This window comes from Littorina saxatilis, linkage group LG14 (genome assembly GCF_037325665.1).
Source record: "Littorina saxatilis isolate snail1 linkage group LG14, US_GU_Lsax_2.0, whole genome shotgun sequence".
Taxonomy (NCBI): Eukaryota; Metazoa; Mollusca; class Gastropoda; order Littorinimorpha; family Littorinidae; genus Littorina; species Littorina saxatilis.
In genome coordinates, this window is record NC_090258.1 from 35,292,320 (window position 1) to 35,311,578 (window position 19,259).

The 19,259-nt window shown below is 38.8% G+C and overlaps 1 protein-coding gene across 15 annotated transcripts in view; it reads left to right on the forward strand.

The window, feature by feature from the left end:
* LOC138947648 (CLIP-associating protein 1-like) overlaps window positions 1-19,259 on the forward strand; it is a 239,753-nt gene that overhangs the window by 186,346 nt on the left and 34,148 nt on the right. For 13 of the 15 annotated variants that reach the window (XM_070319156.1, XM_070319159.1, XM_070319164.1 and 10 more), the window contains 3 exons: window positions 335-498; window positions 5,849-5,927; window positions 9,470-9,484. In XM_070319156.1, coding sequence (XP_070175257.1) covers window positions 335-498; window positions 5,849-5,927; window positions 9,470-9,484 — 258 coding nt within the window. Of the gene's footprint in view, window positions 1-334; window positions 499-5,848; window positions 5,928-9,469; window positions 9,485-11,385; window positions 11,401-19,259 lie in introns of all 15 variants that reach the window. The other 2 variants (XM_070319157.1, XM_070319160.1) reach the window with 2 other exon arrangements.

The window sequence follows — 19,259 nt, forward strand, 5'->3', positions numbered from 1 at the left end:
CTTGGAGAGACACATTATTTCACAAAACATTGATAAAATAGCAAATCAAACTACTGTAAATTGGAAAGTACAGACCATGTCCGGATCAAATGAAAGCATAATCGGACAATGACCACTTAGTGACAAAAACAATAAGACATATGTCATCTTCCATGAAAAATGTATAGGACATTTGGAAAAAACATCCGTGTATGTCCGATGTCCGACGTGGATGTGAGCCCCTGAGAATGTGTGAAATGTGGTTGCTAGTATTGAAAGTGCTATGTCTAGAGGATGTGTGACAAGTGGTGGGTAGTATTCAAAGTGCAACGTCTAGAGGATGTGTGGTCCCCAGGTGTTCAGCATCTTCCTGGACACGCTTTCGGAGCTGTGCTTGGTGCACGCACGTGACCTGACCGACTGGCTCTACGTACTGCTCACCCGACTTCTCAACAAGACCGGTGCTGACATGCTGGGCTCCGTACACACCAAACTACAGCGCACTCTGGACACTATCAGGTGTGTGTGTGTGTGTGTGTGTGTGCGTGTACGATATAGAGCGTGTCTATTTCTGTCTGGGAGAAAAGGAGAGAGAGTGTGTGTGTTTGTGCCTGTGAGTGTTTGTGTCTGTGAGCAAGCGAGGTTGTGAGTGGTTGTTTGTGTGTGAGAGAGAGAGAAGTTAATGCGTGGGTGTGCAAGAGATGCAAGCCAATCTATGTCAGCATTAGACTTTGTCATTGTTTAACTTGTATTTTTGATTGTAATGTGGCTTGAACTGTTGGCTGAATCTGCTGTTCACAGTAATATGCAGGGCTCCCACTTTTCCATGAATGCATGGAATTTTCAAGGAATGAGACGCCTATAAATATGCTTAGTTTTGAGCCAAATTGTACCTTTTTGAATGTCAATTTAAAAACTTTGCTGGACCTCCCAAAATTTCAGGGATGTCTGCTTTTCTTCAGTGGGAACCCTGCATTTGATTGTACAGTGGTACCTCTCTTTACGACCCCTCTCTTTTACGGGTCCCTCAATATTACGACCGACTTTTCTCTGACGGATTTTTTCTCCTTCTTTGTCTTAGTATTTCTCACCTCCATATTACGTCCACCTCTCTGATACGACATATGACATACGTCATACGACCGTCCATACGTGGACTTATAACGACTTTTCCCAAAATTATCACGGGTTTGGTTTACTCTAACTTGTATCTCCGGTCGAGTCAGTACGCAATACGGACACAAACACGTGTTGAAATCCTGTACATGTACAACATCACTTCGGCACGCAAACGTCTGAAGCCATGGTTTTTCATTTCTAATCCAGGTCATTACTTTATTTTGAAAGGTCAGTTACCAGATATCTGCTTCATTTTGCAAAGAACTGTACAGGAATTCCTACCTTATAAACAGGCAAAGTTACAGAAATGCAGACTTGTTTACCAGTACGATTTGGGCGTATTTTGTACGCCAAATTATTATCGGTACGCAAATACGCGACACACGCACAAAATACGTATAAGAAAAAGTCTAGAATACGTTTTCCGGTGTTGGTGTGCTGATTACGGGATGGTACAACTGATACTGGTTTCGGTCGAAGGGAGATAACCATGACAGCGAGTCTTCAGCTGTGGAAACCTTGTTCAGTTGTTGGCACGTGCGATCGTCTGGACAATCGTGGCAAAATGAAGCGGTAAAATGTGTCAGTTTCGGATGACTGTACGAAGTCTAAACAGCAGAAGCAGCAGATTTTCTTGGAGAAATATAAGAAAGAGCCAGGAATTGTGGAGTCTACTATGGGAAAAAGTCATGCACACTGCAAGTATTGTAAATCAGATTTCTCCGTTGCCCATGCTGGGAAATATGACATCGAACGACACTGCATTTCCAAAATTCACCTGGACAAGGTTGCTGCAAAGAAATCCGCTGAAAGCTGCCAAGGAATTATGAAGTTCATTCCCGCAAAGCAAATCCTGCCAGAAGATAAGGCTGTAGTCCGTGCTGAAGCAATGTTTTCTGAGATGATTGTAAAAATGAACTTGCCACTGTCAACCTCAGATGTTATTTCACGAACTTCATCTTTTCATTATCAATCTGTTTGGAAGACACTGGTTATAATGCAATAAACTGACAGGTAAATAAAATTGTTTTATCCCTGTTGTATTGGAAGGAGTTAAATTCTGAAGGTGTTCACAAGACATGCTATTCTTACACAAACACGTTTGCACCCACGCGTACGTTTTCCCTATCCCATATAGCTTTGCTTGCAAAGTACACCAACGTTTTGAAAAATACACTCAACTTTTTGGGAAAGTACTCTTGCCTCGGGTTTAGGGTAAACAGGTCTGGAAACGTCATGAAAGTAATCCGCAGATCGAACCAAAACCGAAAGTTGTGGTGACGTCATGACATTTTGCGATGTACGTCAGCGAAGCTCGTGCACATGTGGTCTGTCTTGCTAAAAACAATGGCTGACGAACATGGTTTCGAAATCTGGAACTGTTTTTTTGTTTTCCCTGATCCGTGACCGAGTGACGCGATATAGAACCACGCGTTCGTTTGAATCAATAAACTCTCCTCAGGCAGTTAAGTTTTAAGGTGTCAGAAATTGCTCAACACTGTCCGGAGTGCAGTTATGTCCCGTGAATGAGCGAGTCAAAGTTTTATCGTGAAAACTGACGCTTTTCGCTACAATTTTACATCAGTTTCAACACACTGCCGCGGTTCTTAACGTCTGCAAAGGCTTACAAGTTTTTGAAACAAGCGTTTGGGACACTTCTTTGTTTTTAACTAAATCTCTGCATGGCTATGATTACAGACCTGTCAACCCCTTCCAAAGGCCAACCTGTAATAATATGACTAGAAACTGTATTCAAGGTAACAATCCCTTACAAACACTATTTTTGTTTTTTTAAAGGACGAAAACCAGCTGCAGACCTGTTTACCCCCCGGAATAGCTCTCATGAATGTTCTTGATTTTAAACAATTTTCATCTACAGAACGGAAAATAACCATGCTTAAAAAATTTCTGACAAGAAACACGAAAAATAACACAGTTGCCTCCCTTGTCTTGAGGTAAATTATCAGTAATTACTGACTCAAAACTTGAATATAAATGAGATTTTTTTTCCAGTAAGTTCCATTTTGTAACTTTCAAAACGGCTCATTCAGGTTAAAAGGAAGAAGGTTTGGATAATGGCATAGGCACCGTCAGATCTATTCTTAGTCCTCATTTGCATAATCTCTCATGCTGCTTTTCAAGTCATCATTTCTGGGGTTAAACTCTCAAATGATGGTTGAATCATATAATTTTGCCCGTACAGCTAGGCCAAGTAGACCGTACACACCTAAATTTGGATAAATCCCGTACAAAATACGGGAAAACTGTATGGGTTGACAGGTATGTGATTAGAATCTGGTATCGAGATCGATGCGCATGCTTTGGGACCGCATACTTTCGTTCGACCTCAGCGTGTTTTAATTTGCAAACCCTTAACCCACAAGTTACGGGGCTTCATTAAACAAGCAAGACAACTATGTGTGGGTAAATAATTGAATAGAAAACTGTTTACCATAACCGTTTTAAGGAAAGAATAACATTACTTTGTGGGTGGCATCAATCAAAACGCCCATGTCATTCCTCATCATTGACGGACCCGGACATAAACCAATCCTCCATATTACGACCCCTCCATATAATGACCGAATTTCGGTTACATTTTCAAAGTCGTTATAGAGAGGTACCACTGTATAGTAATGATTGTTTTGAAAGTGTCACCCTAGTTTCCTGCCCCCAGAAATTGCCACAGTTACTTCTTTTTTTGACTCACCTGAGTAATTGGTGAGTCTTAGTATTCATCAGTGTCCGTCCATATGGATGGATGGCCGGACATCCGGTCGTGGACAAAAAACGTAACGTTGACGTTATCTCAGATGATTTTGAAGCTATAGCTTTCAAACTTTGCACACTTCTAGGGTTTGAGGATCTGCCAAAATAACCCCAGTTCGGTTGACCCTTGTCACATTTTGGGGTCACAGTGGGGTCATGTTCTTAAAAAGCTCAATCACCCAAAATGACCCCAGTTTGGTTGATCCTCATCCACTTTTGGGGTCGCAGCGGGTCATGTTCAATTCATAAAAACTTAACGTTGACATTATCTCATATGTTTTTGAAGCAAGAGCTTCGAAACAAATTGCACACTTCTAGGGTTTGAGGATCTGCCAACATAACCCCAGTTTGGTTGACCCTCGTCACATTTTGAGGTCACAGAGGGGTCATGTTCATAAAAAGTCTAAGTTGAGGTTTTCTGTGATATTTTTGAAGCAAAAGCCTCCAAATTTCACTCGGTTGTAGATGTTAATAATCAACAGACAGGACCAAAATGGGGCTGGGTTTTGTCAAATTTCAAGGTTACAGCATGAAACTGTTTGCTGGAGAATATCACCACAGAAAATATCCACAAAGTTTTGACCTCAAGTTATGTCATTGTTTGATTTGAGATCACAGTGAGTTACTTGTGGAATTTTAGTTTTGGCTAACCTTTTGGTGATGACATGTTATGATGTCATAGTGTGAGAAATGAGGTCACTCAAGTGTCTGAGCACACATATTTTGTCTTGGGCCAGCCCCAAATCAATTGATTAACAGGATTCTTTTTCTTACAAAATTTGCAGGATGTTGACGCATAATGTCAATAAGAAGTGACCATTGCATGTTGTCCTTGTCCGGGGGTCCTGAAGCTAATACGAAAAGATGTCAAAGTTAAACTTTTCTCACATCTGTTATGGTCGGCCATGAGCTAACTTCAGCACATCAATACATGTGAATTACTTGTATCTCCTTATTCTGAGACCAATAAATACTGCTCAAAATGCCATGTACGTTACTGTCCCGGCGTACATTTGAAGAACTTGAATTTATTTTTTAAATATAGGCAAGCTCTTTCTGATCACATGCACTATCAATTTTAATGACATGATCATCATCGCAGTTGCTTCAGTCATTTTTGGCTCACGTAAGTGTAGCCTATGCGATGATAAACTTTGTCTGTCTGTGCGTGCGTGCGTGCGTGCGTGCGTGCGTGTGTGTGTGATAGAAACTTTAACATTTCCGAGTCTATGGATAAAGCTCGCATAAAGATTACGTCTCGGTCAAAAGTGTTTGACGTGTGTGATAGAAACTATTTGAAGACGTCACATTATGACGTAAGAGGGTTAGACGTCACGCAAAGGAGAAAGGAGTTACTGAAAGTCTCGGTCATTGTTATTGTGAGCGGGCCGAGACTACTTGGCAGATCGAGGGTCTCGCTTTCTTGCACAGTTTCACCTATGCTTACTGTGTGTGTGTGTGTGTGTGTGTGTGTGTGTGTGTGTGTGTGTGTGTGTGTGTGTGTGTGTGTGTGTGTGTGTGTGTGTGTGTGTGTGTGTGTGCATGTGTGACGGAGTGATTGAGTTTGTGTTACTGTTTGTCGATTTCTTACGTGAGCCTTGAAGGCTTCGCCTCTTGTTGTGCATGGGGAAGTCCATGTGAGTCTTCACCATGGCTAAAAGTAAATGTCCGGGAAAATAGGCGCAAAAGCAGTAACTTCTTTTGGGAATATCTTTTGATCCCATTTTAGTGGATATTTTAGTCACGAACACCGCTTAAACAACCTTCAAAATATTTGTATTAAGATACAGGGCTTTGTTTACTGCTGCCGCGAGTCTGAGTCTAGCGAAGAAGCTGTTAAGAGAAATAATAGACTTGGGGGTTACGCTGTAATAAGACATGACGAAGGGGAGTCGTATATAAGCATTTGCTTTTCTTGTTTCTTTTCTGTTTGTTGGTTTGTTGTTTTTGTTTTCTTATTATTCTTATTACTTTATTACAGAGACACGTTCCCCTGCGACAGCCAGTTTAACACCATCACCAAGTTCATCATTGACCAGACGCAGTCTCCTAACCTCAAGGTAGCTTTCAAACCTTTTCATTTTGATGTTGTACTGAGTGAAAATTCATGATATTTTTGTGTATTCAACATTTGAAAATCCATGTATCAGTTCCTATATATTCAACCTGTCATGCTGCTACAGTGTTTCCTTTGAACACGTTTTATTGGATATTTTTCTCATATGACAGAAAGAGTTTAACAGGGATGGAATAACAGTCTTCCCAAGTTGTTACTGCCAGTATTGAGTTCATTATTATATACTGAACAATAGACAGTGTTGAAAAATAATGTTGGGGCTTGTATTAGCTTTGGAAGAGTTGTGCCCCTTCAAAACAGTTAGGCAAGGGAAGACAAACTGGTGATGAGTGGAGGAAGCCATATGACGTCACTGTGACTAATGGGTTCTGATCTGCATGTTATGCAGGGGCCTCTTCTTATCATCCGCTTTTCTTTCACAGCTCATTATCCACTGTCACCGGTGACTGCATGCTTTTTGCAAACTGATCAGTGGCCATGTGTGCTTGCCTCATTATTTGGAAGGGATGAAACTCTTCCAGAGTTAGTGAGAGTTATTTTTGGAATTGGTCTGTTCTGCCATGGTGCTTTTTGCAGGGCTGTTTTCATTCTTCCGTTTTGATTTACTTTTCTTTCTGATCATTGTAGGATTGAATCTTTTGGCACAGTTTGGCTGTGTCTTGAAAACATGCTTTTTGCAGGGTTTGTGGCTGGCTCCTTTGACTAGAAACTATTGGTAGAGCGAGATACACTGCTTTTTACATTTAAATTGCTGCCTTATACAGATTTTGAAACTACAACAAAGCTAACTTTGTAAATTAAAGCATTACGTTTCCATCATGGCAGAACTTTCCTTAATGCACTTGCTGTTCTGTCCTCCTCCTAGTGTTGTCTTTCATGAGGAAAGAATACATCCATGTCAAGGACTACTACTAGTAGTAGTCCTTGATCCATGTAATGTACATTGTCATTCCTGCCCATGCACCAGTCACATTGTTTACCTCATTGATATTGTGCATTATTTCAGTAAAGTGCCGCTTTGAATAGGCTAGATGAAAAGAAGTTCAATTTCTCTCTTTGTATGAATAGGTCATGTATGATCAGATTTCTGAAGGCGTGAGGCTGTTTAACCTGTGTTTTCAATCATATCATGATCATTTTCATGATTTCTCACACACCGCCCCAGACTAAAATGTCGAAAGTTCCCTTTGTTTAGTATCAGCAGCAAACTGACTTACTCGCTATGTTCTTTCTCTCTAACTAACAACTTTAGCAAAAGGTAATTTCACTTTCTTCAGATTTTACCTGCTTCATTTTTTTTCTTTTTTGTGCCAGTAGATGTGCTTTTTGTGCTTTATGAGCTTCTTTCTGTTCCTGTGTTCTGTGTTGGGTTTTCTCCTCCAAGAGAAAGTTGGCTTATGTTGTGTTGTGTTCCACACCTGTGTTTCACAGCAACGCCATCATACAATTACATTACAAGCTGCTTGTACACTTCTTCTGCTCAACAACAACACAATGGAAAGGGTTTACCCTCCGGCTGCGTGCTGGGTTTAGGAGTCATTATTGTAAAGAAAAGAAAGAACAAATTATATAACCCTCACAAGCATACTGAGAATGATACCAGGGTTTAGGTAGATATAATACTGTTCTGGAAGCTTAAAGTTGATGGAGTGATTGAGAGATTGTCTGTCTAATAATTTGAAAACAAGCAAACAAACTGAACAGTAATGTCATATAGGTGACTGCAAATGAGCAGGGGGGAAAGTCTTGTAGAGAGTTTGAGGTCAAAGAAGAGTGAATTGGACAGACCCAACATCAGTCAGCTTCTGTCTTCACTCAGCAATGCAGTGCCTGCAACCTGTACCTCACACCAGCAATGTCTGTGTCAATGGACACCCCCAACCCCACCCTCAAAAGGAGAAAAAAGTGCAAACTCTTTTATGTAGACCTCCCAGCCCCAACAACCTTGCCCCTATTGCTGTCCTCCTCTATTGTCCATGTGTCTACAATTCCTGTTCCTAAGATCATGTATTCCTTCTCCTAGCCCTGACATGCAGTTATTACTTGTACATCTACTTTTCCACAATCTTTTTGCAGATTTCTGAGGAATGTAAAAACAACAAACCTAAAAAATTTGCACAAATTGCACCATTTTGAACGTAAATTTCAAACGTTATTTTGTACACCCCACCCCTAACTTGAATCCCCCCCCCTCCCCCCTGAAGTTCTGTTATGTTTTCCTTAGTGAGAGCCCAGTGTTATGAAATCATGACCTGTCTGTCATCGTTTTCCTTGTGTTGCCTGCTAGTGTGTGCACTTAACCAGAAGAGTTCACAAGTTGATCTCTATATCAGAAGGTAATTGCTGACTTAAAGGCCAAGAAATGAGGAATGAGAGAAGTGGTCGCAGGTTGTAGGTCAGTGTCTCTACAGTGGAACCCTTTTTGAAGACCCCTAAAAGCCTTAGAAATCAGTTTTTTAAGAAGGAGAGAGTCTTAAAAATGCAGTAAATAATACAGAGGTTGTGCACAGCAAAAGTGAACAAGCAATGTCTAAAAGGGGGGGGGGGGGGGGGGGTCTTAAGAAGGGGGTTCCCCTGTATACTGTACAATGGCTGAGATAGGGGTGGGGATTCAGGGGACTTGCATGCTTGGGCTTGCTTTTAACATCTCTATGCCTTCTGTCTTGTGTCAAAGTTTTCAAAAGAGAAACAGTTTCAGGTAATACTATGCTCTGTACCATTCACAAGAAATAATGCATACTTCCAAGGGCAGTGACTTAAACAAAATCCCTAGCTTTGCCTCATTTTTCACAAACTAATCCAAATGAAAAGAAAACAGTGTCTCAGAATAATTTAAGTGAAAAAAAAATAGTTTCAAGATTGTTTTCTGTTGGATGAACTGAAAATAAAAGAATGCAAAGTGATTCCAATTGTGAGAAATCAGTACATGTAAACTGCTCTTGTCGCTATGCATTTCTTTTTTGTGCAATGTGTTTCGTTTAATACCCCTGTGAAATACTGCACAACTGAGACTTTCTGTCAAACTCTCGTTGAAGCAATTGTAGTCCTTTTTGTCAGTGTTTTAGATATTTGTTATAGTGCAAACACTCTTTGGTGTGAAAAGACTCTCAGCTGGTGTTGTGTCCAGTTTACGTTTTTTCCCTGAAGGTAAAATGAGTGATGAAGTGTAACAAGTTTGATCTCTCTCTCTCTCTTTCTCTCTCTCTCTCTCTCTCTCTCTCTCTCTCTCTCTCTCTCTCTCTCTCTCTCTCTCTCTCTCTCTCTCTCTCTCTCTCTCTCTCTCTCTCTCTCTCTCTCTCTCTCTCTCTCTCTCTCTCTCTCTAACTCTCATATGGTGTTCTGTTGATTGTGAGTTGGGTTGTTGTTGATTGAATTACTTTTTCTCATTGTTAGTTACATGTACCTTTTCTCTGTGTTCGGATTTTCCGAGGGTATAAACAATGTATTTGACACATCAGGTTGCTGCTTTTATATGTGAAATTGTTCTCTGTCTCCATTGAGTTCGGTCATGTTTGTTTTGTGAAGGATTCACAGCAACAGGTGATCAGTTATCTTTTTATATAATACGTACTGGGATAATAATGTATATTACCCATTATGGTGAACAGATTGCATGAGCTTGTATTGTACAAAACATATATGGAAGTAGCATATTAAAACGCACAAATCAGCTAAAGTAATATGCTGGTGAAATCTGATTTTGGGGGTTTGTAGAATATTTCTACCATCTCTTAAGTAAATGCTCTCTTAAGTAAATGCTGTAGAACATATGTCTTTAGACCTTTGTGAGGTCGATGCGCATAAACACAATCAGTGGGTGTTCTTTTTCCTGTTATTTCTTCTTTGTATCTCTGAAATAATCGGCAGGATTCTGTTACTTGGATGTGGGTTTTTTCTGTTGTGGACTTTATTTTTTTTATTTTAATTTGTTGATCATTGTCATTTTGTCAAATGAATCATGACTATTAATATGTTTTCTTCTTGTTTTCATACTTTTTTCCTAAAAGTTTCCCTTTTTCAGGTTTTAGTCCATCAAAGAAGTTGTTTTGAATAGTTGGTCAAAGTGGATTGATCTTATATTGCCATAATGAGTCATTCTGAGGTGGTTTTATTACATTTAGTCAAGTTTTGACTAAATTTAGTCAAGTTTTGACTAAATGTTTTAACATAGAGGGGGAATCGAGACGAGGGTAGTGGTGTATGTGTGTGTGTCTGTCTGTGCGTGTGTGTGTGTGTAGAGCGATTCAGACCAAACTACTGGACCAATCTTTATGAAATTTGACATGAGAGTTCCTGGGAATGATATCCCCGGAAGTTTTTTTCATTTTTTCGATAAATACTTTTGATGACGTCATATCCGGCTTTTGGTAAAAGTTGAGGCGGCACTGTCACACCCTCATTTTTCAATCAAATTGATTGAAATTTTTGTAAAGCAATCTTCGACGAAGGCCGGACTTCGGTATTGCATTTCAGCTTGGTGGCTTCTTCTTCTTCTTCTTCTTCGTTCGTGGGCTGAAACTCCCACGTACACTCGTGTTTTTGCACGAGTGGAATTTTACGTGTATGACCGTTTTTACCCCGCCATTTAGGCAGCCATACGCCGCTTTCGGAGGAAGCATGCTGGGTATTTTCGTGTTTCTATAACCCACCGAACTCTGACATGGATTACAGGATCTTTTACGTGCGCACTTGGTCTTGTGCTTGCGTGTACACACGAAGGGGGATAAGTCACTAGCAGGTCTGCACATAAGTTGACCTGGGAGATCGGAAAAATCTCCACACTTAACCCACCAGGCGGCCGCGGCCGGGATTCGAACCCTCGACCTTCCGATTAGGAGGCCGACGTCTTACCACCACGCCACAGCGCCCGTCAGCTTGGTGGCTTAAAAATTAATTAATGACTTTGGTCATTAAAAAATCTGAAAATTGTAATAAATTTTTTTTTTTTTTATATATAAAACGATCCAAATTTACGTTCATCTTATTCTACATCATTTCCTGATTCCAAAAACATATAAATATGTTATATTTGGATTAAAAACAAGCTCTGAAAATAAAAAAATAAAAAATTATGATCAAAATTAAATTTCTGAAATCGATTTAAAAACAATTTCATCTTATTCCTTGTCGGTTCCTGATTCCAAAAACATATAGATATGATATGTTTGGATCAAAAACACGCTCAGAAAGTTAAAACGAAGAGAGGTACAGAAAAGCGTGCTATGCAGCACAGCGAAACCACTACCGCGCTGAACAGGCTCGTCAGTTTCACTCCGTTTTGCACAAGCGGCGGACTACGGTCATTGTGAAAAAATGCAGTGCGTTCAGTTTCATTCTGTGAGTTCCACAGCTTGACTAAATTAATGTAGTAATTTCGCCTTACGCGACTTGTTTCATTCCACATTGATTTGAAATATTGTCTTTACATTCCTTTCTCACAGGCAATATCTGACCCTGTGAGTTCATTTTGAAGAGGGTTGATTGATTTTCTTCTGGGCTATGATTTATTTCAGTTGTGGGGGGAACTCTTTACTGGTAGTTTTTGACTCACCTGAGTAATTGGTGAGTATTAGGATTCATATGTGTCCGGTTGTATGGACGGCCGTCCGTCTGTCCGTGGACAAAAAACTTAACGTTGAGGTTATCTCGAAAGTTTTTGAAGCTAAGACCTCTGAAACTTTGCACACTTTTAGGGTTTGATGATCTACCGACTTGACGTAAGTTTGATTGACCCTCGTCAAGTTTGGGGGTCACAGCGGGGTCATGTTCGTTTCATAAAAACTTAACGTTGAGGTTATCTCAGATGTTTTTTAAAGCTAGAGCTTTGATACTATGCACACTTCTAGGGTTGGATAATCTACCTACTTGAAGTAAGTTTGATTGACCCTCGTCAAGTTTTGGGGTCACAGCGGGTCATGTTCGATTCATAATAACTTGACATTGATGTTATCTCAGGCGATTTTGAAGCGAGAGCTTTGAAACTTTTAACACTTGAAGGGTTTGAGAATCTACCGACGTGACCCTAGTTTGGTTGTCCCCCGTCACATTTTGGGGTCACAGCGGGGTCATGTTTGTAAAAAGCTTTACATTGAGGTTTACTCAGTTATTTTGGGAGCAAAAGCCTCCAAATTTCACAGAATTGTGGGTATTGGTAATCAGCAGACATGACCAAAATTTGGCTTGTTTTCATCAAATTTTACAGTCCCAGCATGAAAATGTTTGCTGGAAAAGATTTTCACCACTGAAAATGTCCACTGAGCTATCAAGGATACAAGTCTTGACCTCATTAAGCTATGATGTCATTGTTTGATTTGGTCAGTCTTGGCTACTCTTGCTGATGACATCATGTTATAATGTCATAGTGTCAGAAATGAGGTCACTCAAGTGTCTTGAGTGTTCATATTTTGTCTGGGCTAGCCGAGACTCAATTTGGGAGAAAAAAATGAGTAATTATTATGATTCTTGTTAAAAACAAAAAACATTTAACATTTTCAAAAGTAATTTGGTGGATGTTGAGTATGTCAGGCTAGTGATGGTGGTGGGAAGGAGGTTGGTTTGAATATGTGAAATATTCTTTTTTTTATTTTATTTTTTTTTTATATATGACTAAGTGCCAAAAGGTGCTCACAGAACAGAAGACGACTTTGTTTTACAATAAAAATGTTTCTAAAAACGTGTGTCTGCTGAAAATTGGTGTGTGTGTGGATGAATGTGCGAAGAGATAGTGGACATAATTTCGTGTGTCTGACTTGAACGGTTTTGAAGTTATCTTTGTTTAAAGTCAAAAATAACGCCAAAACCGGCCATCTGAAAACGGACATCGTGATACCTCGTGTTTTGAATATGCCACAGAAAAATAACAAGAAGCACAAATGATTTGCATTTAGTTTGATTGAATGCCTGAAACATCGCTTTACAGACGAGACCAAACATCAAATCTAAATCTCGAGAGAATTTTTTTTTTTCGATAACCGAATTTTAAGGTGTCGCACGCAAGATGTGTCGTCATCACGGCATACATTTTTCAATCGCAGATATTTACTAAATTTCTTTTTCAAAAACTCTGGAATTGATGTCGACACGTCAAGCGATAACGGTGTATCAAACTGCTGTCTTTCAAGTAATCCAGCAAAGACTGCAGAACTTTTGAACAATATTTTTGAAAACGATTTGAAAATTTCGTCATATCTTGCGTGCGACAAAATGTTCGGTAATTAACGGTTATTTTCTTTTAAAAACAAAATTTACATGTACAAAGATATACTTCATCTACGGAACCACGTGACACATTCTGTGTTCAAAATTTGTGAAGAAATCACGAACCACGAATGCGCTATCAAGTGTTGAAATTATGTCGTCAACATCTTTTCAGATCTTGCGTGCGACACCATCTTGCGTTCAACATAAAATGTCACTACCTTATCGAGTTTAATGGGTAAAACTAACTATTTGTTGTCTTAGTTTAATCTTCTTAATTAAAGGCGTAATAAAACCGAACTTCCAAGATGAATTTTAATTGAGATTAGCGAAAGAGCGGGCACGCAAGTCGACCTTAAAGTAAAAGAATGATAACACGAGCGTTTGTCGTGTTGTCTTGCGTGCAACACATTGTCCAAAAAGGAAAATGTATATTTTTCTCAGACGTTTTTTAAGTTGAAACCTTGAAACTTCACACACATTTGGGGTTTAATCGCCCCCATGCATGGTAAAAGTCTTGTTGACCCTTGTCAGATTTCAAGGTCACGGCTGGGTCACATGTGGTTCAGAAAACGGATGAAACATATTTTTTCAGAGATTTTTGAAGCTAGAACCTTCAAACTTCAAACATCGCTTTTGCTTAATGATTGTTCAACATGGAGAATTCAAGGTTGATCCTTGAGAAATGTGAAGGTCATAGCAGGGTCTCGTGTGGGTAAAAAAAAAAAGGAAATTGTATTGAACTTCAATTTATATAAAACCAAAGTCTGGTTGATCTGTTTTAAGATTTAAGGTCAAATCTGTTATTTAAGGTCAAATCAAATAGAAATTTGTTGATGCTTAAATCTTTGAAACTTCCAACAGGTTTGAGGTTTGACAACTTCTGGACTTTGAAATCTGGTATGGTTGATCCTGGTAATATTAATTGGTCAAAACATCAAGATCAACAATTATAAAATAAGCACTTTCACCAATGTCAAGTGAGCAATAGCAGCAAACGTGAGTCTTATAAAGATTATCACTTTTTGTGTGACCTCAACTTGACCCCTCTGAATGCTCTCAATCATGGAAATTGACCACACTTTGATTATAACCAAACAACATCAAAACTTTGGAATGTGTGAAGTTTCAAAGGTGTTGCTTAAAAGGCGTTCGTGAAAATGACAATTGTATGTGTCTGACTTCAATGCGACCCCGCTGCGACCTTGACGTTTGATTTTATCAACCAGACTTTCATCATGTGTGAATGACTTCAAACACTATAAAACTAGTTGAAGAAATTGACAATTTTTCAAAGTTTAAGCCAGATGGCACTGCTGTGACCTTGAAATTTGACAAACATTAACCAGGCGGTCACCTTTTTTAGAAAATATCCTTAAAGGATCTTTAACCTTACTGTGACCTTGGAATTTGATGAGGTTTAATTTAACTTGCGTAGTGTGCCAAGTTTCAAGGCCCTAGCTTCAAAAACATATGAGAAAACCTCATTGAAAAATGTATATGTTTGACCTCAACGCGACCCTGCTGTGACCTTGACTTTTTCAACCAGACTTTAATCGTGTGTGAACATTATACACTAGAACTGTGTGTATTTTCAAAGCTCGTGCTATAAACGCGCTGAATAAATTGAAAATATTCCACATTTGGACCAGATGTGACCCCGCTGTGACCTTGAACTTTGACAAAGATTAACCAGCAGGTCACTTTTAATGAGGTTTTATAAAAATGCTGAAAGTATGTGAAGTATGTGAAGTCTAACTGATCTAGTATTAAAACATGTAAGACGTGACAACGACAATTTTCCAGTTTGCAAAGGAAATTTAACCTCGCTGTGACCTTGAAATTCAATGTTGTTTAATGTGATGTGCACCATACCTGGAGGTCATTATACTTTGGTTGTGTGCCAAGTTTCAAAGCCCTAGCTTTAAAAACGTGCGAGATAACCTTAATGCTATGACTCAGTGCCGTTTTGAATGATATAACGAACAAAATTATCGTTATTTGTACAATCATTTGGGTAAATTTATCTTTTCTTTTCGTAATTGGGTTCCAGCATCTGTTGTCTTAACAAAAATCACAATATCAGTCGTGTTTGTCAACTTTTATTTTTTAGCCCCTTTGTCCGCTTTTCGTGCGCACCTTTTGGCACTTAGTCATATACACATAAACACAACATAACATAAAGCATACACAGAGTTTATCAACATAAGGTATGGCTGTCTTAGCGCATACACACGCACATACTAGACAAGACACAGACAGTAGGGTGGGTTGTTGAAAAGACAGGGGACATGGAAGGGGGTGGGGGAAACTGAGGTTGGGGGAGGGGAGGGGGGGTAGGTGGGGACGGTGGTCACACTTTAGCCTCCAAGTATACAGGGGGTTTAATTATCGGCATAAAAGTACTGTATAACATGTTATGAATAAATGGGTCAGGGGGTATCAGTCATTCAAAAATGTTCATACGAAATCAATCAATACAATTATCCTATGGCATCAATGAAAAAAGTGTCTATATAAACACCAATCCTTTGCAAATTTACCATGATAATTATTTACACTAGCATTATACTTTTTGATCAAAAACCTTTGTTTAACAATTTTCACAAAAGCATTTAGTGTTGGGACTGTCTTATTTAATTTGGCTCCAAATATACTTTGTTTGGCAAGGAGAATAAACAAATCAAAAACATCATCCGTATGAAAGTTGTCTAAATACCCTAAAATGACAAGCTCTTTTGACAAATTCAAATTACTGCAATGTGTGAAATTTAGGCATAACCATTCTGTGAAATCAGACCAAAAAAGCTTTACTCTTGTGCACTCCCAAAACAAATGTTCTAAGGTTTCCTCTTCCTATGTACAAAAGCTACATAGTGTCCGAAATTTTCATCAAAAATAACAGGCGTTGAGTGGGAAAAATTCTATGTAGTATTCTATATTGGAACCACCTCAGGTATGTGCCTTATTGTCAAAAACACCTTTCTAACATTTACATCAAAATTCAATAAATTAGACCATTTTTCCATGCACTGTAGATTGCCATCATTTTTCACAAGATGGGTATATATTATAATGTTTTACTCCACCTTTAGCTATTTGTTTCCATACAACATCATCACCAATATGAAAAACATTGTTTAAAACTGCATCCAACTTTAATCTTTTATGATAATTCTTAACTGAGCGCATAACACCCTCGAAAAAACAAAATTCAGTTGTAAATTTGGATGTTTCAATTTAAAATCGTTATATGACAAAAACCCATCGGCTCTCATCAAGTGACCAACTGTAATAATGCCGTTTTCCATCCAATTCCTGTTAAAAATAACCTTTTTATCTATGCAAATATGTACATTATAATACAGACGCTCTGAAGCAAAATCACTCATGCAAAATGCTTATAATGTTTGAAAACATCTCTCCAGAAAGGATTCTGTCTTCAAACGACTGATATGCTGTTGTTCTCTTTATTCTATCTTTCTTACCATCCCATAGAAATGAAAAAAATAACCTATTCAAATCAAACAAAAACTTATCATCAGGGTCTGGTAAACTCATAAACAGATGAGTTAATTTAGACAGCGCCAAACTCTTAATAACTGTTATTTTTCCAAAGGGGGTTAAATTTCTTCTGGACCAGGACCTGAACAAATTCTCAATTTCTACCAATTTATGTTCATAATTAAGGGGTATAATGTCATCTGAGTTGACTGATAAAACAATGCCAAGAACTTTAAATGTTACAGGGTTCCAACTGAGCATAAGTTCCGGCATAAATTTAATATTACAATTTCTATCCAGACTGCCGTGGTTTTCTCATAATTCATTTTCAGACCGGATATAGAGGCAAATTGTTTCAAAACGTTCATACATGCACAAATATTCTCAGAGTTGAATGGATTGATACAGGTCACATAAGGATCATGTTTGTGTCGATCAGTTGGACAGTATAAAGTTCTCTTGAACATTATTTTATGAAACTGGAACAGCTTTGTTTTTTCTTTTTTTTTCTTTTGTTTTTCTTTTTGTTTTAGTGTAGTGACATAGGTAGTGGAATCTTCCTTTTAAGACCTATAAAGCCCTCATGGACATGATGAAGGAGAGTCGTATAAAGCCCTCATGGACATGATGAAGGAGTCGTATAAAGCCCTTATGGACATGATGAAGGAGAGTCGTATAAAGCCCTTATGGACATGATGAAGCAGAGTCGTATAAAGCCCTTATGGACATGATGAAGGAGAGTCGTATAAAGCCCTTATGGACATGATGAAGGAGAGTCGTATAAAGCATTTGCTTTTCTTGTTTTTTAATGCTTTTAAACAGGAGATGTTAATCTAATTTGCAAATCTGCTTTATCAGCTATGCTTTAGTTAGTTAGTTAGTTAGTTAACTGTTGCTTATAATGGGTCCAGCGGACCATTTAGACCAAATCAGGACCCCCTATGCTTTAGTCAAAACAAAACAAAAAGAAGAAGAAGAAACAGAAACTTTCCTTTTGCATAGTGCTTTAGTCTGTGCACAGATTACATTATTTGTCATGCTTTAAAAAGGTAAAAATAGATTTGCATTTTACGGGTAATTGCTATGGTTGTGTCAGGAGACCTGCTAATCTTTCTTTTCTTCTTTTTTGCACAGGAATTAATTAAGCTAGTCAAGTTAGTTAAGCCTTTATGTTAAATGTGGCACTGAAAATGTTTTGTATGATGGCAAGGTTTAAAAAAAAAATTCAAAATGGAATTTAGGTTGTTGGTTGTCTGTTGGGACCATCTAAAGGGCTTGACCAATGGAGGGAAACCCATTTCTGGCAAATGCACTGCTTTTACCAAGTATTGATCCCCTCCCCCTTTGTAGATGTGATGCATATAAAACCACAAACAAGTCACATTGAACATTTCAAACTAAGTCTTCAGCAAATAAATATGGAATAATAAAAAGAACCAAACTGAAAAGAAGAGGATACACTAGGTCAGTGTTGGCTGAATTGCTGTAGTCTTCTTGTGTTTTTTGAATGTTTCTGTTCCTTTGTAAAATGGGAAGAGTGTGGGGTTGTGATTATAAATTAGTAACCAAATCTTGTGGACATGAAATGTCAGTTTATGCATACTGCTTCAGCTTTAAGTCACAACATTTTGATGCATTCAAAACTTTCTACAACGTTTTGGAAATAATACACACACACACACCACACCCCCACCACACCCCACCACACCCCACCACACCCCACCACACCCCCACCCCCACCACACCCCCACCACACCCCCACCACACCCCCACCCCCTTGTATTTACATCTTCTGTGTTTTGATTATTACTGTCTTCATGTTGATACATTCAAGTTCACACTCTCTGTACTATTAGGTTGAACTTGATGCTTAAAGCTTTTTGCACAGCAAATTAGTACTGGTAGCTAAGCTGTTGGAGGTTGCTTTTGCATAAAGCAGAACAAAGAGCCTCTATGACTTTTGATGACAAGTTAGAGATTATATAAAGCACGTACCACTGCATCTGGGCTGTGCGGGGTTTGCCTTACACTAAGTTACAGCTCTGCACCAGTTACACTGGCTTCTTGCTTTTAGTTTGTGTCTTGTTTTATGTCACAATGGCAAACTAGTCGCAATTCTCTTGTGGAAAACAGACTTTGCACATCTTCATAGTTTCAAAGCACAACAACATACACATACAGTACATATGCATGCACACACACACGTACACACGCACGCACGCACACGCACACACACACACACACACACACACACACACACACACACACACACACACACAGTTCGGCACACCTTCAGCAGATAAGACATCTGTAGTTGTGGCTGGTTTAAATTGCGCTGTTTTGTTTGCCCCAAACATAGGCTGTACCTGTATTTGTACCTCTGCACACAATGTGGCAGTGGCAGTGGGAACCGAGACTGTTTTCTGTAGAATTTCACACTGCAATCATTCCTGTCATTATTGCTGGGTTCATTGTAACCACTGACCATGTCGGTGTCTGTTGTCGTTTTTCTTGTTTCTGTATTTACTGATGTATGTTTCCAATTCACCATTTTGGAGAAATGTGAGTAATACTGGTATTTACAATACTGTTTATAAATCATAAGTGTCGTGAA